This window comes from Oncorhynchus clarkii, chromosome 17, assembly GCF_045791955.1.
Source record: "Oncorhynchus clarkii lewisi isolate Uvic-CL-2024 chromosome 17, UVic_Ocla_1.0, whole genome shotgun sequence".
Classification (NCBI taxonomy): domain Eukaryota; kingdom Metazoa; phylum Chordata; class Actinopteri; order Salmoniformes; family Salmonidae; genus Oncorhynchus; species Oncorhynchus clarkii.
The window spans coordinates 71,512,268-71,528,431 of NC_092163.1; the positions used below are offsets into that span (position 1 = coordinate 71,512,268).

General features: G+C 40.3%; 1 protein-coding gene across 1 annotated transcript; it reads left to right on the top strand.

The window, feature by feature from the left end:
- The first annotated feature begins 8,019 nt into the window (after positions 1–8,019).
- Positions 8,020–15,133, top strand: LOC139371371 (solute carrier family 25 member 55a). Its single transcript, XM_071111734.1, has 10 exons — positions 8,020–8,156; positions 9,504–9,637; positions 9,869–9,994; positions 10,933–10,988; positions 12,371–12,461; positions 12,611–12,729; positions 12,836–13,028; positions 13,126–13,280; positions 13,388–13,463; positions 13,600–15,133. The coding sequence occupies exons 2-10, from the start codon at positions 9,615–9,617 to the stop codon at positions 13,757–13,759; spliced, it is 999 nt and encodes a 332-aa protein (XP_070967835.1). The 5' UTR covers positions 8,020–8,156; positions 9,504–9,614; the 3' UTR covers positions 13,760–15,133.
- The last annotated feature ends 1,031 nt before the right edge of the window (positions 15,134–16,164 follow it).

The window sequence follows — 16,164 nt, forward strand, 5'->3', positions numbered from 1 at the left end:
ATGGTACATATTGCACTTTTACTTTCTTCTCCAACACTGTGTTTTTGCATTATTTAACCAAGTTGAACATGTTTCATTATTTATTTGAGACTAAATTGATTTTCTGTATTATATTAAGTTAAAATAAAAGTGTTCATTGTTCATTCAGTATTGTTGTAATTATAAATATATATAAAAAGAGGCAGATTAATCTGTATCTGCTTTTTTTGGTCCTCCAATAATCGGCATCGGTGTTGAAAAACCATAATCGGTCGACCTCTATTTAAGACTGCTGAATACCAAATAATATTTAAACTTTATTTAACTAGGTAGGCTAGTTGAGAACAAGTTCTCATTTGCAACTGCGACCAGGCCAAGATAAACCATAGCAATTCGACACATACAACAACATGGAATAAACAATATATACAAGGGACACAACAGGACAAAAGACAAAGACGTCTGACTGCTACGCCATCTTGGAAGATCATGAAATATCAGGTAGAGAGATACCTTGGGAAGCAACAGCTGGTTTCTATTTCAGGGGTTCTTAAACATTTTCAGCCTGGGACCCAAATTAAGAAATTCTGTTTTAATGGGTTGCTTATAAAAACATGTAAATATGTGTACATTACATTGTCCTAATGCCTAAAACAAATGCAATATCGACAAAAACAAATAACAATTAAATGAAAACCATATAAATAGCTATCCATGTGTATTGTTCCCCATTAAAAACACTTTCATATCTGTCTAGGTTGGAACTGTTGCTGTTAAAATACAAGACATCACTTTCATTCTGAACTGGAATAAACAACAATAATTTATACAGTAAGATGTACAGTAGACTTGATTATTTTTCATCTGTACTGTTACTTAGGGTTGCAGTATCAGTAGCTAGCTAGCTTGCTTCGCCTAACGTTTACGTAAGCTAGCTAACTATTAGCTGTGTACAATGTTTTAAGAGAAAAACTCACATCGACTACTATGAGAGATAGTAATCCCTTATTTCTGCTAACAGTGTCATCATTAACTGTTATAAAATTACAATAATGCCTTGCTAGCTGATTTACTCCACCACTGTCAAAGCACTGTTTCCTGTAGTATTCTGCCCTGTTCTGAAAAAAGTCCCACGGTTTACCGTCATGCTGTGGATGTTTGGTCAGGACGTGTCGTTCTTTTGTTCGTTTTGAGACTCATTACTGAGCACTTCCCTTCACAAAATACATTGTGGCGCTCCTCGTTATTTCTCATAGTTTGCATGAAACCGAGAGAGAAACTCATAGCTGTATTGCATTTCATGACGATTGAGTTCAGTCAGACCTTGAGGCAAACTTGAGTCAATTAGATAACAGCGGTGAGTGACGGCAAGGGGAATGACAAGTCAGTGGCTGACAGCGCTTCATCTGCTGCAGAATGACAGCGCCACAGCGTGTGTGTCGCGGAGTGATCTTCAAGAAAACTGCGGGAAAAAGATCAGGTATACCACGAGGCACACGCACGTCTTCCTCTCACTCGCGCATCTGCCAAACTGAGCAGAGGCAACGCTGCTAAGCAGAGCGCACTGAACAGTGGGCGCAGTTGCACTTGGCCAAATCAATTGTTGTAATTCATGAAATAATTATACATTTACTCTGACACGTCGCGACCCACAATTACACGGAACCCAAACCGGCTGCGCGCGTGCGCTATCATGCATACATTTATTTTGCCTCCCCACACCAAACACGATCATGACACGCAGGTTAAAATATCAAAACAAACTGAACCAATTACATCAATTTGCAGACAGGTCGAAAAGCATTAAACAGGTATGGCGATTTAGATAGTTAACGTTAATTTGTCATATTTAGCTAGTTTGCTGTTGCTAGCTAATTTGTCCTGGGATATAAACATTGAGTTGTTATTTTACCTGAAATGCACAAGGACCTCTACTCTAAAAATCAATCCACACATAAAACGGCCAACCGAATCGTTTCTAGTCATCTCTCGTCCTTCCAGGCTTTTTCCTCGTTTAATTTATATGGTGATCCATCTAAACTTTCATTGTATTACCATGACTACCAGCAAAACAGTTCGTCTTTCAATCACCCAAGTGGGTATAACCAATGAGGAGATGCACGTGGGTACCTGCTTCTATAAACCAATGAGGAGATGGGAGAGGTAGGACTTTCAGCGCGATCTGCGTCAGAAATAGGAATGAATTATATTTTAGCCCTTGGCGTCGCAGACGCTCGTTGGCGCGCGCAAGCAGTGTGGGTGCAATAATTGAATAACATGGATTTCTAAATGTATTTTGCGACGCTCGCGCACGCGACGTGTCCGGTCTGGTCAGCATGTTAACAGGTCCGCGACCGGAGGAAGTGTGCGATGTGCGCATTGAGCTCACAGAAAGAAAACAAACGAAATGGAATTCAAATAATTGAACCGACGTCGACTAATTCATTAGTTGTTTAAAAACCAAAAATAACCGAAATGTTGGTTAATCGCTGAGTACTAATAGATGGAAAATGAACATATGTCAGATAGCATTCATCAGAATGATTTAAACATCACAAAATTGCGTATCGAGCATGGTTCACTCAACCCCCAATATACATTATTGTTATATTGTCCCCCCACCCCAACTTCCTTGTCAATACTACATAACTAGAATTGACCTCATGAAAGACTCATTACTTTAATCAGATTGGACAGTGATTATAATTCTGTTGCTTTTCCATTTGTTTTAAATGCAATTGGTTAAAAATGAATAAAATACTGTTGGCCTGAATTTACTCTTAAACAATCAGACTAATCACATGACAATGGTGTGAATTGTCCAGCTGACATACCACATCAAGCTGTGTTTTGAAGAGAAAAGCCCTGATACTCTGATTAATAAAACAATCATCCAAACAGAATTTGACTCCTCAGCATTCTTTTACACAGAATTGAATTAGCTACTGTCTGTAGGGCACATGCCATTCACAGTTCCATTCAAACAAATCTGTGTAGTTTTGTTTTTGTTGTGTTCCCCTTTTTCAAATGGTAGGAAACAAATCACAACAGAGGATTACTTGTCTGAACATGAGGGGCCATATCACCAACATTAAGTTCAATGACTCTGTGTTGGAAATTATTTTTCCAACTAACCATTTGTCCTACGAACCATGGCAGAGTTAGTTAGTGCCTACAAAAGGACAGCATTACTATTTCTCTCTATTGGGCTCCTTGATAAAAATGGAGCAATGTTTGAATGCTCCAGGATATCTGAACATCATTGCCAATCAAGTGCATGGCATCAAATCAAATCACATTTTATTGGTCACATACACATGGTTAGAAGATGTTATTGCGAGTGTAGCGAAATGCTTGTGCTTCTAGTTCAGACAGTGCAGCAATATCTAACAAGTATTCTAACAATTCCACAATAACTACCTGATACACACTCATATAAGTAAAGGAATGGAATAAGAATATATACATATAAATATATGGATGAGCAATGACCGAGCGGCATAGGCAAGATGCAACAGATGGTATAAAATACAGTTCATACATATGAGATGAGTAATGCAAGATATGTTAACATTATTTAAGTGGCATTACTAAAGTGACTAGTGATCCATTTAATAACTTGGCCAATGATTTCAAGTCTGTATGTAGGCTACTGCCTCACTGTGTAAGTGATGGCTGTTTAACAGTCTGATGGCCTTGAGATAAGAGCTATTTTTCAGTCTCTCGGTCCCAGCTTTCCTGAGGTTGAAGCGGCGCTATTGCGCCTTCTTCACCACACTGCCTGTGTGGGTGGACTATTTCAGTTTGTCCGTGATGTGTACGCCGAGGAACTTAAAACTTTCCACCTTCTTCACTGCTGTCCCATCAATGTGGATAGGGGGATGCTCACTTTGCTGTTTCCTGAAGTCTGGTTTCCTTTGTTTGGTTGACGTTCAGTGAGAGGTTGTTTTCCTGACACCACACTCCAAGTGTCCTCCCCTCCTCCCCATAGGCTGTCTCATCGGTGTTGGTACTCAAGCCTATTACTGTTGTGTCGTCTGCAAACTTGACGATTGAGTTGGAGGCGTGTGTGGCTACGCAGTCATGGGTGAACAGGGAGTACAGGAGGGGGCTGAGCATGTACCCTTGTGGGACACCCAGTGTTGAGGATCAGCAAAGTGGAGATGTTGTTTCCTACCTTCACCACCTGGGGGCTGCGCATCAGGAAGTCCAGGACCCAATTGCACAGGGCGGGGTTGAGACCCAGTGACGTGGCTGGTTTTCTTTTTGTAGCCCGTGATTGTCTGTAGACCCTGATACACATGTCTCATGTCTGAGCCGTTGAATTGTGACTCCAATTTGTCTCTATACTGACATTTTGCATGTTTGATTGCCTTGGGGAGGGAATATCTACACTGTTTGTATTCGGCCATATTCCCAGTCAACTGTCCATGGTTAAATGCAGGGGTTCACGCTTTCAGTTTTGTGTGAATGCTGCCATCTATCCACGGCTTCTGGTTAGGGTAGGTTTTAATAGTCACAGTGGGTACAACATCTCCTTCACACTTCCTTATAAACTCACTCACCGAATCAGCGTATAAAACAATATTATTCTCTGAGGCCACGGGTACGTCCTGATTGAGTTTATGCCTATAGGAAGGGAGGAGCAAAATGGAGTCGTGGTCAGAGGGCGGGTGAGGGCCTTGTAAGCATTGCGGAAGTTAGAGTAGCAGTGATCCAGTTTTGCCAGCATGAGTGCTACAATTAATATGCTGATAGAATTTAGGTAGCCTTCTTCTCAAATTTGCTTTGTTAAAATCGCCAGCTACAATAAATGCAGCCTCAGGATATATGGTTTCCAGTTTACACAAAGTCCAGTGAGGTTCCTTGAGGGCCATCGTGGTGTCGGCTTGAGGGGGGATATACACAGCTGTAACAATAACCAACGAGAATTCTCTTGGGAGATATTACGGTCGGCATTTGATTGTGAGGAATTCTACGTAAGGTGAACAAAAGGACTTGAGTTACTGTATGTTGTAACAATTACACCATGAGTCGTTAATCATGAAACATACACCCCCGCCCTTCTTCTTTCCAGAGAGATGTTTATTTCTGTCGGCGCAATCCTCTGTATCCATCTGCAAATATACATTTTTTTCAGCAGGATAATGCTCCATGCAACAAGGCTAGGATTGTCCAGGAATGGTTTCACAAACATGACAGTGAATTCAGCTTTCTGCAGTGGCCTGCCCAGTCATCAGATCTCAATCCAATTGAGCATCTTTGGGATGAGATTGAATGAGCTATTTGGATTAGAGATCCACTACCAGCCAATTTGACAACTGTGGGAAGCACTGGAGTGAACATGGGCCAGCAGCCCTGTGGAACGCTTTCGAAACCATGTAGAGTTCATGCCCAGACGAAGTGAGACTGTTCTGATAGGTACAACTCAGTATTAGGTACAAAAATAGGTACAACTCAGTATTAGGAAGGTGTTCTTAATGTCGTATACACTCAGTGTATATGCCATTTAGCAGCCATTTTTGTCCAAATCGAGTCATGACTTACAGTGGTGTGTACATTCATTTGACATAACATCATGTTTTTATTGTGGAGAAAGAAACAATAAAACATTTTCAAACTTATTTGACATCTCATTGGTTTAAAGCAACATATTTTATTTTTTATTTACCTTTATTTAACTAGGCAAGTCAGTTAAGAACAAATTCTTATTTACAATGACGGCCTACACCGGCCAAACCCTAACCCGGACGACACTGTGCCAATTGTGCGCCACCCTATGGGACTCCCAATCACAGCCGGTTGTGATACAGCCCAGGGTCTGTAATGACGCCTCTGGCACTGAGATGCAGTGCCTTAGACTGCTGCGTCACTCAGAGCGCCCAAATATGACTGAAACCCATGACTGATTGTTTAGATATGTTAATAATGTAACACATGTTAACACATGTAACCTTGATGGGATGTTCATGTGACTTGCCTGAGATTCCTTCCATATATGTATTTCAGAGAACATGCAATGAATCTCACTTACAGCAGTGATACTAAATAAAAGATTTGATTCAATATTTATCTTTTAAAGATGTTTTGTGATTTAAGGACTTTATGACTTGTTTTAAAAATAAAAAGCATTAGTAATTGAACATTATACATCTATTATAACATCCCTTACTTACCCAGCTCATCTTTGACCCTTGACCCTGTGTGTTGGCTCCTGTACTGTGGTGGCTAATGATTGGAATATAAATTCATGAACAGTTTAGCATTATTGTCTGTGTTTGCTTTCCCATGTTAAGGATTATACATTGACATTATGTTAGGGATTATAGCACTGCAAACATCCAACTCTCTGTAATTGTTTTATTTGGCACAAGGACATTCAGATAATTCAAGTCTCATTCACTCTCATTCACTCAGTTATGGTTAGCATTATTTTGGATAGCTTAATGTAAACCATTTTATATAATCCCCCTTTCATGCTTTTGTAAAAAAATCCCTACATGCAGTGCAGTTCAATTTCAATGAACCTGTCCTAGTTCATGTGTAGGCCTATTAAAAAGCAGTTGAAGAGGCTACCCATAGTAATGAATAAGATAAGGATCTCTGTGATCCTACCCATCTGATATATTTGACTCCTCATGCCATGTAGGATTTGGCCTTTGTCTATGTAGCCAATGTGAAATGGCTAGCTAATTAGCGGGGGTGCGCGCTAGTGGCGTTTCAATCTGTGACATCACTTGCTCTGGGACCTTGAAGTAGTGGTTCCCCTTGCTCTGCAAGGGCCGTGGCTTTTGTGGAGCGATGGGTAACGATGCTTCGAGGGTGACTGTTGACGTGTGCAGAGCGTCCCTGGTTCGCGCCCAGGTCGGGGCGAGGGGACGGGCCTAAAGTCTATACTGTTACATCTATATTAAGAACACTACTATACCAATAACACACTAAGTTTAACGTTTTATTAGTCCTATCTTATGTGGAGAAAGTCTGTGCAATGTCCAATCATAGGTCTCTACCCAGTGGTGTAAAGTACTTAAGTAAAAATGCTCATTATTTTTTACTTTTACTCCTCTACATTCATCAAGAAAATAATGTCGTTTTTACTCCATACATTTTCCCGGACACCAAAAAGTATTCGTTCTGTTTTGAAAGCTTAGCATGACAGGAAAATGGTCAATTTATCAAGAGAATATCCCTGGTCATCCCTACTGCCTCACAGACTCACAAAACATACATACTTCATTTGTAAATTATGTCTGAGTGTTGGAGTGGGCCTCTGGTTATCGCTGAATTTAAAAAAACAAGAAAATGGTACCTTCTGGTTTGCTTAATTTGAAATAATTCATACATTTACTTTTGATACTTAAGTATATTTTAGCAATTACATTTACTTTTAATACTTAAGTATATATGAAACCAAAAACATTTTGTACTCAAGTAGTTTTCTATCTGGGTGACTTTCACTTTTACTTGAGTCCTTTTAAGGTATCTTTACATTTATGCAAGTATGACACTTTGGTACTTTTTTAACCACTGCCTATACCAAAGATACTTTTAACTAACCCTCTGTGCATCTACTCTCTGGCTCTGGGAAGATGTAAGTAGGAATTGATCTTGGATGAATAATCTTGTTGATGTTACCATCCCCAAATCTTCACGAAAATTCCAAACTGACCTTAGATCAGCACCGAGGGACAACTTCAGCCTTTAATCCCAGCCACTTCTTACAATTTCAATTTAATACGGGGATTTATTGGCATGGGCCAAAGCACGTGAAATAGTTCATGAACAAAAGTGAAATAAACAATAACAAATGTACAGTAAACATTACACTCACAAAAGTTTCTGAAAAATAAAGACATTTCAAATGTCATATTAGGTCGATATAAAGTGTTGTAAGGATGTGCAAATAGTTAAAGTACAAAAGGGAAAATAAATAAACATTGGTTGTATTTACAACTAACGAAATAAAAGGACAAATGAACCGTCAATATGTACATTTGAAAACGACGATTGGATAAATTTGAACTCTCGTTGCGACTAGTTGGCCCCGCCTTCATATTTAATCAAGTAATGGAATTTTCCAGTATGTCGTTCAGCAAGTTTCACAACTAACGACAAGACAGACGATACTTTTACGTACTAGAACGACATATCTCATCTCTATCTCATCTCAATTTCAGGTGAGTGTCTTTCGCGTTATCAAATATAACTATTGGCTAATGTATCACTGGATTGACACTCTCAATGTCATCGTTGCTCAATTTCTTATAATGCATTATTGAAAGAGGAACTGCCGCGGCTAGCTAGTTAAAGTTAGGTAGCAAGTTAACACTAGCTTGCTCTGAGTGCAATTAAACAACCTATTCGAATTTTAAGTATTATTATTATTATGTTTATACATAGAGAAACTTGATTAATAATCTTACAGCAACGTTATATATCTACGGAAGATACTGAATTAACTAACGTTGGCAAACGCCATTTCCGCATAAATAACAGCTAACTAATTTAGCTAGATTTCGTAACTTAATTAGCTAAGTAAATAAGGCGCAATCGTAATGAAACATATTCTTGCTATTATTGAATAAGATTACGTAGGGAAAATTATAATATAATAGTAGCTAGTTAGTTAAGTTAATGGATGGGGCCGGCAAAAATGTAGCTAACTAAAGCTAACCACTAATTTGACATTTTATGCATTTAGCGGACACTCTTATCCAGAGCTATTTACAGTAGTGAGTGCATTCATTTTTATACTTGTTCTTAATGGTCCCCCGTGGGAATCAAACCCACAACCCTGGCTTTGCAAGGTCCATGCTCTACTAAATTATCTAGTATGTGGTGCAATGATTCACCATACGCTATAGTTTAAACCATGTTTTGAGGCTATACTGTGCAGCGTTGCTTAATATTTAAGTTATTTGCAAACATTGGAGTAAAACAAGCTTATATTTTGGGTTCTGATGGGGTATGACAATTGAACTAAGCTCATAAGTAATATTCTTCAACAACCAATGGCGATGTGTGTGTGTATATATATTGTGTAGTGAATATAGTGTATGTGTGTCTGAAAATTAATGTAGCAAATAAGGATTCTAGCTTTAAATGAAAGCGAAATAGCTAACTAAAGTTCATTATTAAACTGGTTTGGGGTGTAGTAAAGTTACAAGTTAGACTCAAGTTGAATCTTGTTCAAGTCCTGACCTGGAATGTCTTTTACCCTAGCAACTGTGCCAAAGATACTGGAGTTGATGCCTCAGGGTCATGCAAACTGATGCCCAAATATAGACTTCCTGTTACTGAGCGTGTATTGAGATTCACTTTTCACTTCCAGTAAGAGGCAGGTTGTAAACCCTCGTGATCCTTTGAGGTGTGAGTGGGTGGAGATTATCCAAGGGGCATGTTGCTGTTTGTGTGTGGGATAGGCTTTGTGTGTATTAGGTTTAATTTTGCGTGTGTGTACTCGCGCTCAGGACTCTGACAGGCTTGTCTATATATAAATAATCTCCCTGGCTCTTCCTCTCCAGAACTCTAGCAGCAGCTCATCAGCACTTGATCTACTGACCACTACGATCGACTTACGACTAGCTAAGATATCACGGTTCCGTTCTACATCTGTTACCTATCTGAAAGTTACCATGGCTCACCAGCAGCAGATCAGGTACTGTAACTGTGGCTTTCTCTCATCTGTCTTGAGCGTCTTTCACTTTTTTACTCAATATATGTAATATCTAGAGAGTTGCTTAGTTTTTTTTCAGTGTTAGTAACCCAGGAAAATGTTTTCATAAATGTATCCTTCCTTTATGTTTTATCTATTTCAAGTGCCTTGAAGGTGTGTGTGTGTGTGTAATGCCAATCTGAACCTAATCTCAAACGGTTTTATTTTTTCCAGCCTTCCCGCTAAACTGATCAATGGTGGTATTGCTGGCATTGTTGGGGTCACCTGTGTGTTTCCCATCGACCTTGTAAAGACCAGGTTACAGAACCAGAGGCAAGGTCATCAGATCTACAAGAACATGTGAGTCTGTCCTCCCTTTTCATGTCATGCTGTGTGGCTGATGAAAATAAAACCTAATATAACTCAAACGGAAAGCATTTGCATTTTTGCGCAGTCCAGGCAGTGCTGAGAGGGATAGTTTGGCCTGCTATTTTTTCTGGTTCTGCATAGCTAAATCTTGATAGTTACATTCATTTGACCGTTTTTAAAAACACCACAAAGGACATGGAATTACACTAATATAGGATGGGATATCTTGATGTGCGGCTGCTGTCGTGAGAGCATATACTTGTGCCCGGCTTTGGGCCCCATGTCTGTGACGACCGACTGCCGTCATTGGCTCATTCTTCCTGTTGAGTAATCCTGAGGAATGTGTGAGGGGAGTGGAAATTTCCCTTTGCTCTGTGCACCCATTTAGTTGGCATCTCCACCCTAAACCCATTGATGTTACTTAGTTCTGACTGTCTGTTTTATCTATAGATAGGCCTGGTGCAGTTATTGTATAATTGTGTAACTACCGATTATGGATTGTCCATCATGAAAAATAGTTGACAATTTACCTGATAGCAGCAAATGGATATAAGCCTGGTTTACATCAAACAGCTTATATAAGCAGAGACGAGGGGAGGCAAAACTAGGCAGTTCTAGAATTTTGTGGAACAGACATCTGACTGAAGGCGGGACGTCTAGGCATTAAAAAAGATTGACACTTGTGGTCGAGTCCGCTTCCGCCATAACATGGACTCTTTACAACGTGATGAGACTTTTGTTGCTATTGTAACAGTTCTAAACGGTGACTGTAGTCCTTTGCCTGACAAATAACCTTCACCAAAAATTCCATTACCGTCACAGCCCCACCTACACGAACGAGTAGGTGGATCTGCTCCCTCGTGAGCCCGAAGGAAGAAGACGTTGTGATACATTTCCCTCATTCTGACATGTTGTGTTTTCTATCTTAGGCTGGACTGCCTCGTTAAGACTGTTCGATCAGAAGGATACTTTGGCATGTATAGAGGTAAGTCATTACATGTTTTGTCCTAGTTTTATAGTACGGGTTCTATATTTAGTCAACAAGGGGGTTATTAGTGAAATTGTGACCAATTTGTAAGAAAATGATTTTAAGCTATAACTGATCTGGATTTAATTATTTGCTTAAAGTGAAAGCAGTCAAGTTGCTGTTCAATCACAATCAATGCAGTAGTTTCTCATGATTGATATCCGTAATTATATTCTGATGTGATCTCAAAAGTTGATTAATTGTCACTGCATTGTACTTATGTAGTGATGTTTAAATGCATCATTAGAAATTGGCTTGTTTCTTTCTACTCATTTATTTAGATTTGAATGAATGACAAATGGTAGAATATTCTCCAAACCTTTTAAAAGCGAATGATCTAATTTTCAATTGATGAATTGATTGATGCAATGTTCACAGTGAAATGCATTACTTTAGCAGTACTGAAACTAAATACTGTATGAAACACATTTGTGTTGGGCAACATCATGTACATAGATAGCCTAGTGTCTTTTGTGGACAGGCAGTTGGAGTTAATTTTATGGGACTCCATTTGTGTGAGGAATGCTATTTTTTTTTTTTTTTTTTGCATCTGTTTTTTCCATGTTACAGACCTGGGTCCCCCTGGGAAATTGAACGGCTAGCCGATATGGCACAGCCACACTGAAGGCAAATCATTTAATGGTTCTTACAATAATGCTTTATTTCAACGAGGCAACCATTTCCCATTTGTTCAAAATTTTGCTCCTTCATGTCTTCATATCAGTGAACCTGTTCTTTCTGCTTTCGACTCCTTTCGCTTACTGACTTTTCACCAACACTTGTAACCATTGCCAAGCAATGCTCTTGTGAAAATGTATGTCATAGTAATGGCGGCTAAGGTGACTTTCATTCTCGTCTATCCATTTCCCACTGGCATGTAGGCTAGCCTATGTCTTCATGTAAAGTCTTCTTCCCACATTTATTTTCTAAAGAGAAGTTGGTCTTCCAGTAGATTAGCTTAAGCTTTTTTCATTTTCTCCGGGAACTTACTGTCTTCTTTGCATTCCCTTCTCTAGTGTTGTCTGATCTCTGTTCGCATTCCTGTTCTGCTTGCTTCTCATCATGTTTCTCATGTTTTAATGTAACTCATTAGGTTGACTTATGCTTGAAATAATCCCCCTCCATGATCATGCCAGAGCAGCCATCCTGTGTGCTTCTTGTCTATTTAATTTAGAAACGTGTGTATTAGATTGATAGCTATTACTGTACAGCCAATGGCATTGCATACTTAAATGGATCGATGGTGGCGGGGAATGTTTTTATTTGTAACATTTCCTTGTAAACACATTTTGATGTATGATTTTTAAGGTTTGACTAATGTTCAATTGTTTTGTCTTCAGGTGCTGCTGTGAATCTGACCTTGGTCACTCCTGAGAAGGCCATCAAACTAGCTGCAAATGACTTCTTCCGCCAGCATCTTAGCAAAAATGGGTAAATTACAGTTTGCATTTTGGACAGTGAAGACGGTAGATTTAAGAGTACAGTGTAGCTAATAGATATATAATGAAGTGTCCAACTAGTCATTGAAGAGACCAATCCTATCCCGTGGATGCTTTCTAACCTCTGACTCCTTGTTGCAGGAAAGGCTTGACGGTGTTTAAGGAGATGTTGGCAGGTTGTGGTGCAGGCATATGCCAAGTTGTCATTACGACTCCTATGGAAATGCTTAAGATTCAACTTCAGGACGCAGGGAGGCTAGGTAAGCAAGTACACCGTATTGATTGATGGAAGGTATGTTACATGTGATTCCTACAGCGGCAAATGTATCTTGTGCAAGTATATTCATGTCTTTTTGTTCCTCCCAGCGGCTCAGCAGAGAATGCCAGCCATGATGTCTCCTACTAAGCTGGCTGCCACTAACACAGTGCTGAGCAGGTCCTACAACGTGGGGCCCAGTCCTGCAGCCAGGGCAGTGTCTGCTACCCAGATTGCCCGGGACCTTCTGCACACACAAGGCATCCAGGGCCTCTACAAAGGCCTCGGGGCCACCCTCATGAGGTAAGGGCTTCTTACACATTCATTTAAAGTCAAAGAAAAATTTAAATAGCTTTAGAAAACAGATTTACAAACCAGTAAAATACTTCTTGTCTTTCAGAGATGTTCCCTTCTCCATGGTCTACTTCCCACTGTTTGCCCACCTTAACCGGCTGGGCCAGCCATCTCGAGATGAATCCGCACCCTTCTACTGGGCTTTCTTGTCTGGCTGTCTGGCTGGCTCCACTGCAGCTGTGGCAGTCAATCCTTGTGATGGTGAGTCTGGAATCTCTCCATTTGTGACCCACTTCTATTAAGCTAGCGGATGGGTATTTTTTTTTTCTTTTTTTTCTGGTCTAACAAGTTTCCGCTCTTTCTTTCAGTTGTAAAAACGAGATTGCAGTCTCTGAGCAAAGGGGCCAACGAGGAGAGCTACAACGGTGTGGTTGACTGCGTCAGGTAGAGAGTCACTCTTTAATCATTATATTCCCTGACTTTGAACTCGTTGCAACTTTACAACCAGTGTGCTCTAAAAATTGATTTACCCACATTCCTGAAATTCAAGCAGTGTTTTATTTCCTTTCTCTCCCTGCAGTAAGATCATGCGTAAGGAGGGTCCCTTTGCCTTTCTGAAGGGAGCAGGATGCAGGGCGCTGGTCATCGCTCCCCTCTTCGGCATTGCACAGGTCATGTACTTTATTGGCATCGGAGAGTTCATCCTGGACCAGTCACCTTTCAACTACTTGTCTGCATGAGACAAGACCAACATTACCTGGCTGTGCATGGGACTAAAAATACTGGCAGCTATATTCCATCAGTATTTGGTACAGAAAAAATAAACTACGTAAGACTGAGGTGTCTGTCAGAGCTTTGGATCCTAGAAAAGAGAAAATAAAAAAAACATTCTATAGTACTTGACTTCCTGTATGGTGTAACAGCTGTACTGCACTTCCTCCAAATATTTTCCTGGCTTATTTAATGGGCTGTGAACAACGATTGCACTTGAAGGTGTCAGTTTGCTGAACTGCGGACCATGAAGTGCAGCAGTGGCACTGGCTGGGGAGTCTCCCTGGTTCCTCTCCCTCTGTGAGGGGCCATTTCAACACAAACAACAACTGAAAGTTTTTTTCATCGTTTTTTGTTTTCTTTATCCATTGTTTATGTAAAAAATATTTGATAATTTATTCCACTTTTGTGCTGTTGGTTGAATGCCATAGTGTGGTGTAAAGATTTGTATAGGTCACAGGAGGTTGGTGGCACCTTTAATTGGGGAGGACGGGCTCGTGGTAATGGCTGGAGTGGTGTCAAATACACACTTGGTTTCCATGTGTTTAATTCCATTTGTTCCGTTCCAGACATTATGAGCCGTCCTCCCCTCAGCCTCCATTTGTGAAGGTATTTCATAGCCTCTGTCATGTTTTTGCAGTCATGTGATTTCAAGCTATCAATCTGATTGACACATTTGAATTGTTAATTTAACTGTGGTCGATTGAGAAGGCTAAAGAAACACGTTAGAATTAGCTTTTTAACGTTTTTTTTTCAAAAGAAACCTCTTCAACTCGCATTTCACTGAGGTTTAGTTTGAGACAGAGGGACCAAGCACCTAGGGGTTATTCCACAGCTACACCTCATGGTTCGTTGCCACAGACACTCGCATCTTAGTTTATTTTTTACATTTTTAAATACTTGAATCATTTATATTATGCATATTTATACATACATATACAGTAAGGTTGTGAAGTGGTCTGTTACTTCAGGGCTATAGACAAAAGTTCAATAATTTTAGTTTATGGCCATAATTTTGTTTATTTTATTAATGACATGCCCCTAAATGTAATGCACATGGTTTTGTATTTGCCTTAGCTGAGTGGATTGGCATTTTTCTCAGACTGACATCCTGCCAAATAGCATCACCGACGCTATCTGCACCAGGTCATCTAACAAAGGAAATTACTGTTACATCACTTTATGTTGTATGTCTAATTTTGATTTGTATGTATTTAAGTGATGCCCAGGTTGACACAACCTGCAGTCCTGACTGTTATATCCACGGGACAGGCAGGTTTAGGTTCATGCAATGTGTGGATGAAGGGTGGCTTGAATAAAGAGAACAATGTATTTAAAAAAAATCCATACATGTATACTTCTTGTGCAGTTAATCTAGTTTACATTGACGTTTAACGCACTTGACTTAACATGCAGCGCCATAACATTGACACTATCATAACCATGTCATAATACACATACATATGCACAAAAGTATGTGGACACCCCTTCAAATTAGTTTGGCTATTTTGGCCACAGCTGTTGCTGACCGGTGTATAAAATCGAGCACACAGCCATGCAATCTCCATAGACAAACATTGGCAGTAGAATGGCCTCACTGAAGAGCTCAGTGACTTTCAACGTGGCACTGTCATAGGATGCCTCCTTTCCAACAAGTCAGTTGGCCAAATGTCTGCCCTGCTAGAGCTGCACCGGTCAACTGTAAGTGCTGTTAGTGTGAAGTGGAAATGCCTAGGAGCAACAACGGCTCAGCCGTGAAGTGGAATGCCACACAAGCGCACAGAACAGGACCGCGGAGGGCTGAAGCGCAAAAATGTATCTGTCCTCAGTTGCAACACTCACTACCAAGTTCCAAACTACCTCCGGAGCAACGTCAGCACAAGAACTGTTTGTTGGGAGCTTCATGAAATTTGTTTCCATGGCCGAGCAGCCGCACACATGCCTAAGATTCCCATGCTCAATGCCAAGCGTCAGCTGGAGTGGTGTAAGCTCGCCACCATTGGACTCTGGAGCAGTGGAAACCCGTTTTCTGGATTGATGAGTCACTACACCATCTGGAAATCGACGGTCTAATCTGGGTTTGGCGAATGCCAGGAGAATGCTACCTGCCCCAATGCAGTGCCAACTGTAAAGTTTGGTGTAGGAGGAATAATGGTCTGGTGCTGTTTTTCATAGATCGGGCTTGTCCCCTTAGTTCCAGTGAAGGGAAATCTTAATGCTACTGCATACAATTACATTCTAGACGATTCTCTGCTTCCAACTTTGTGGCAACATTTTGGGGAAGGCCCTTTCCTGTTTCAGCATGACAAGACCCCGTGCACAACGCAAGATCCATACAGAAGTGGTTTGTCGAGATCGGTGTGGAAGAACTTGA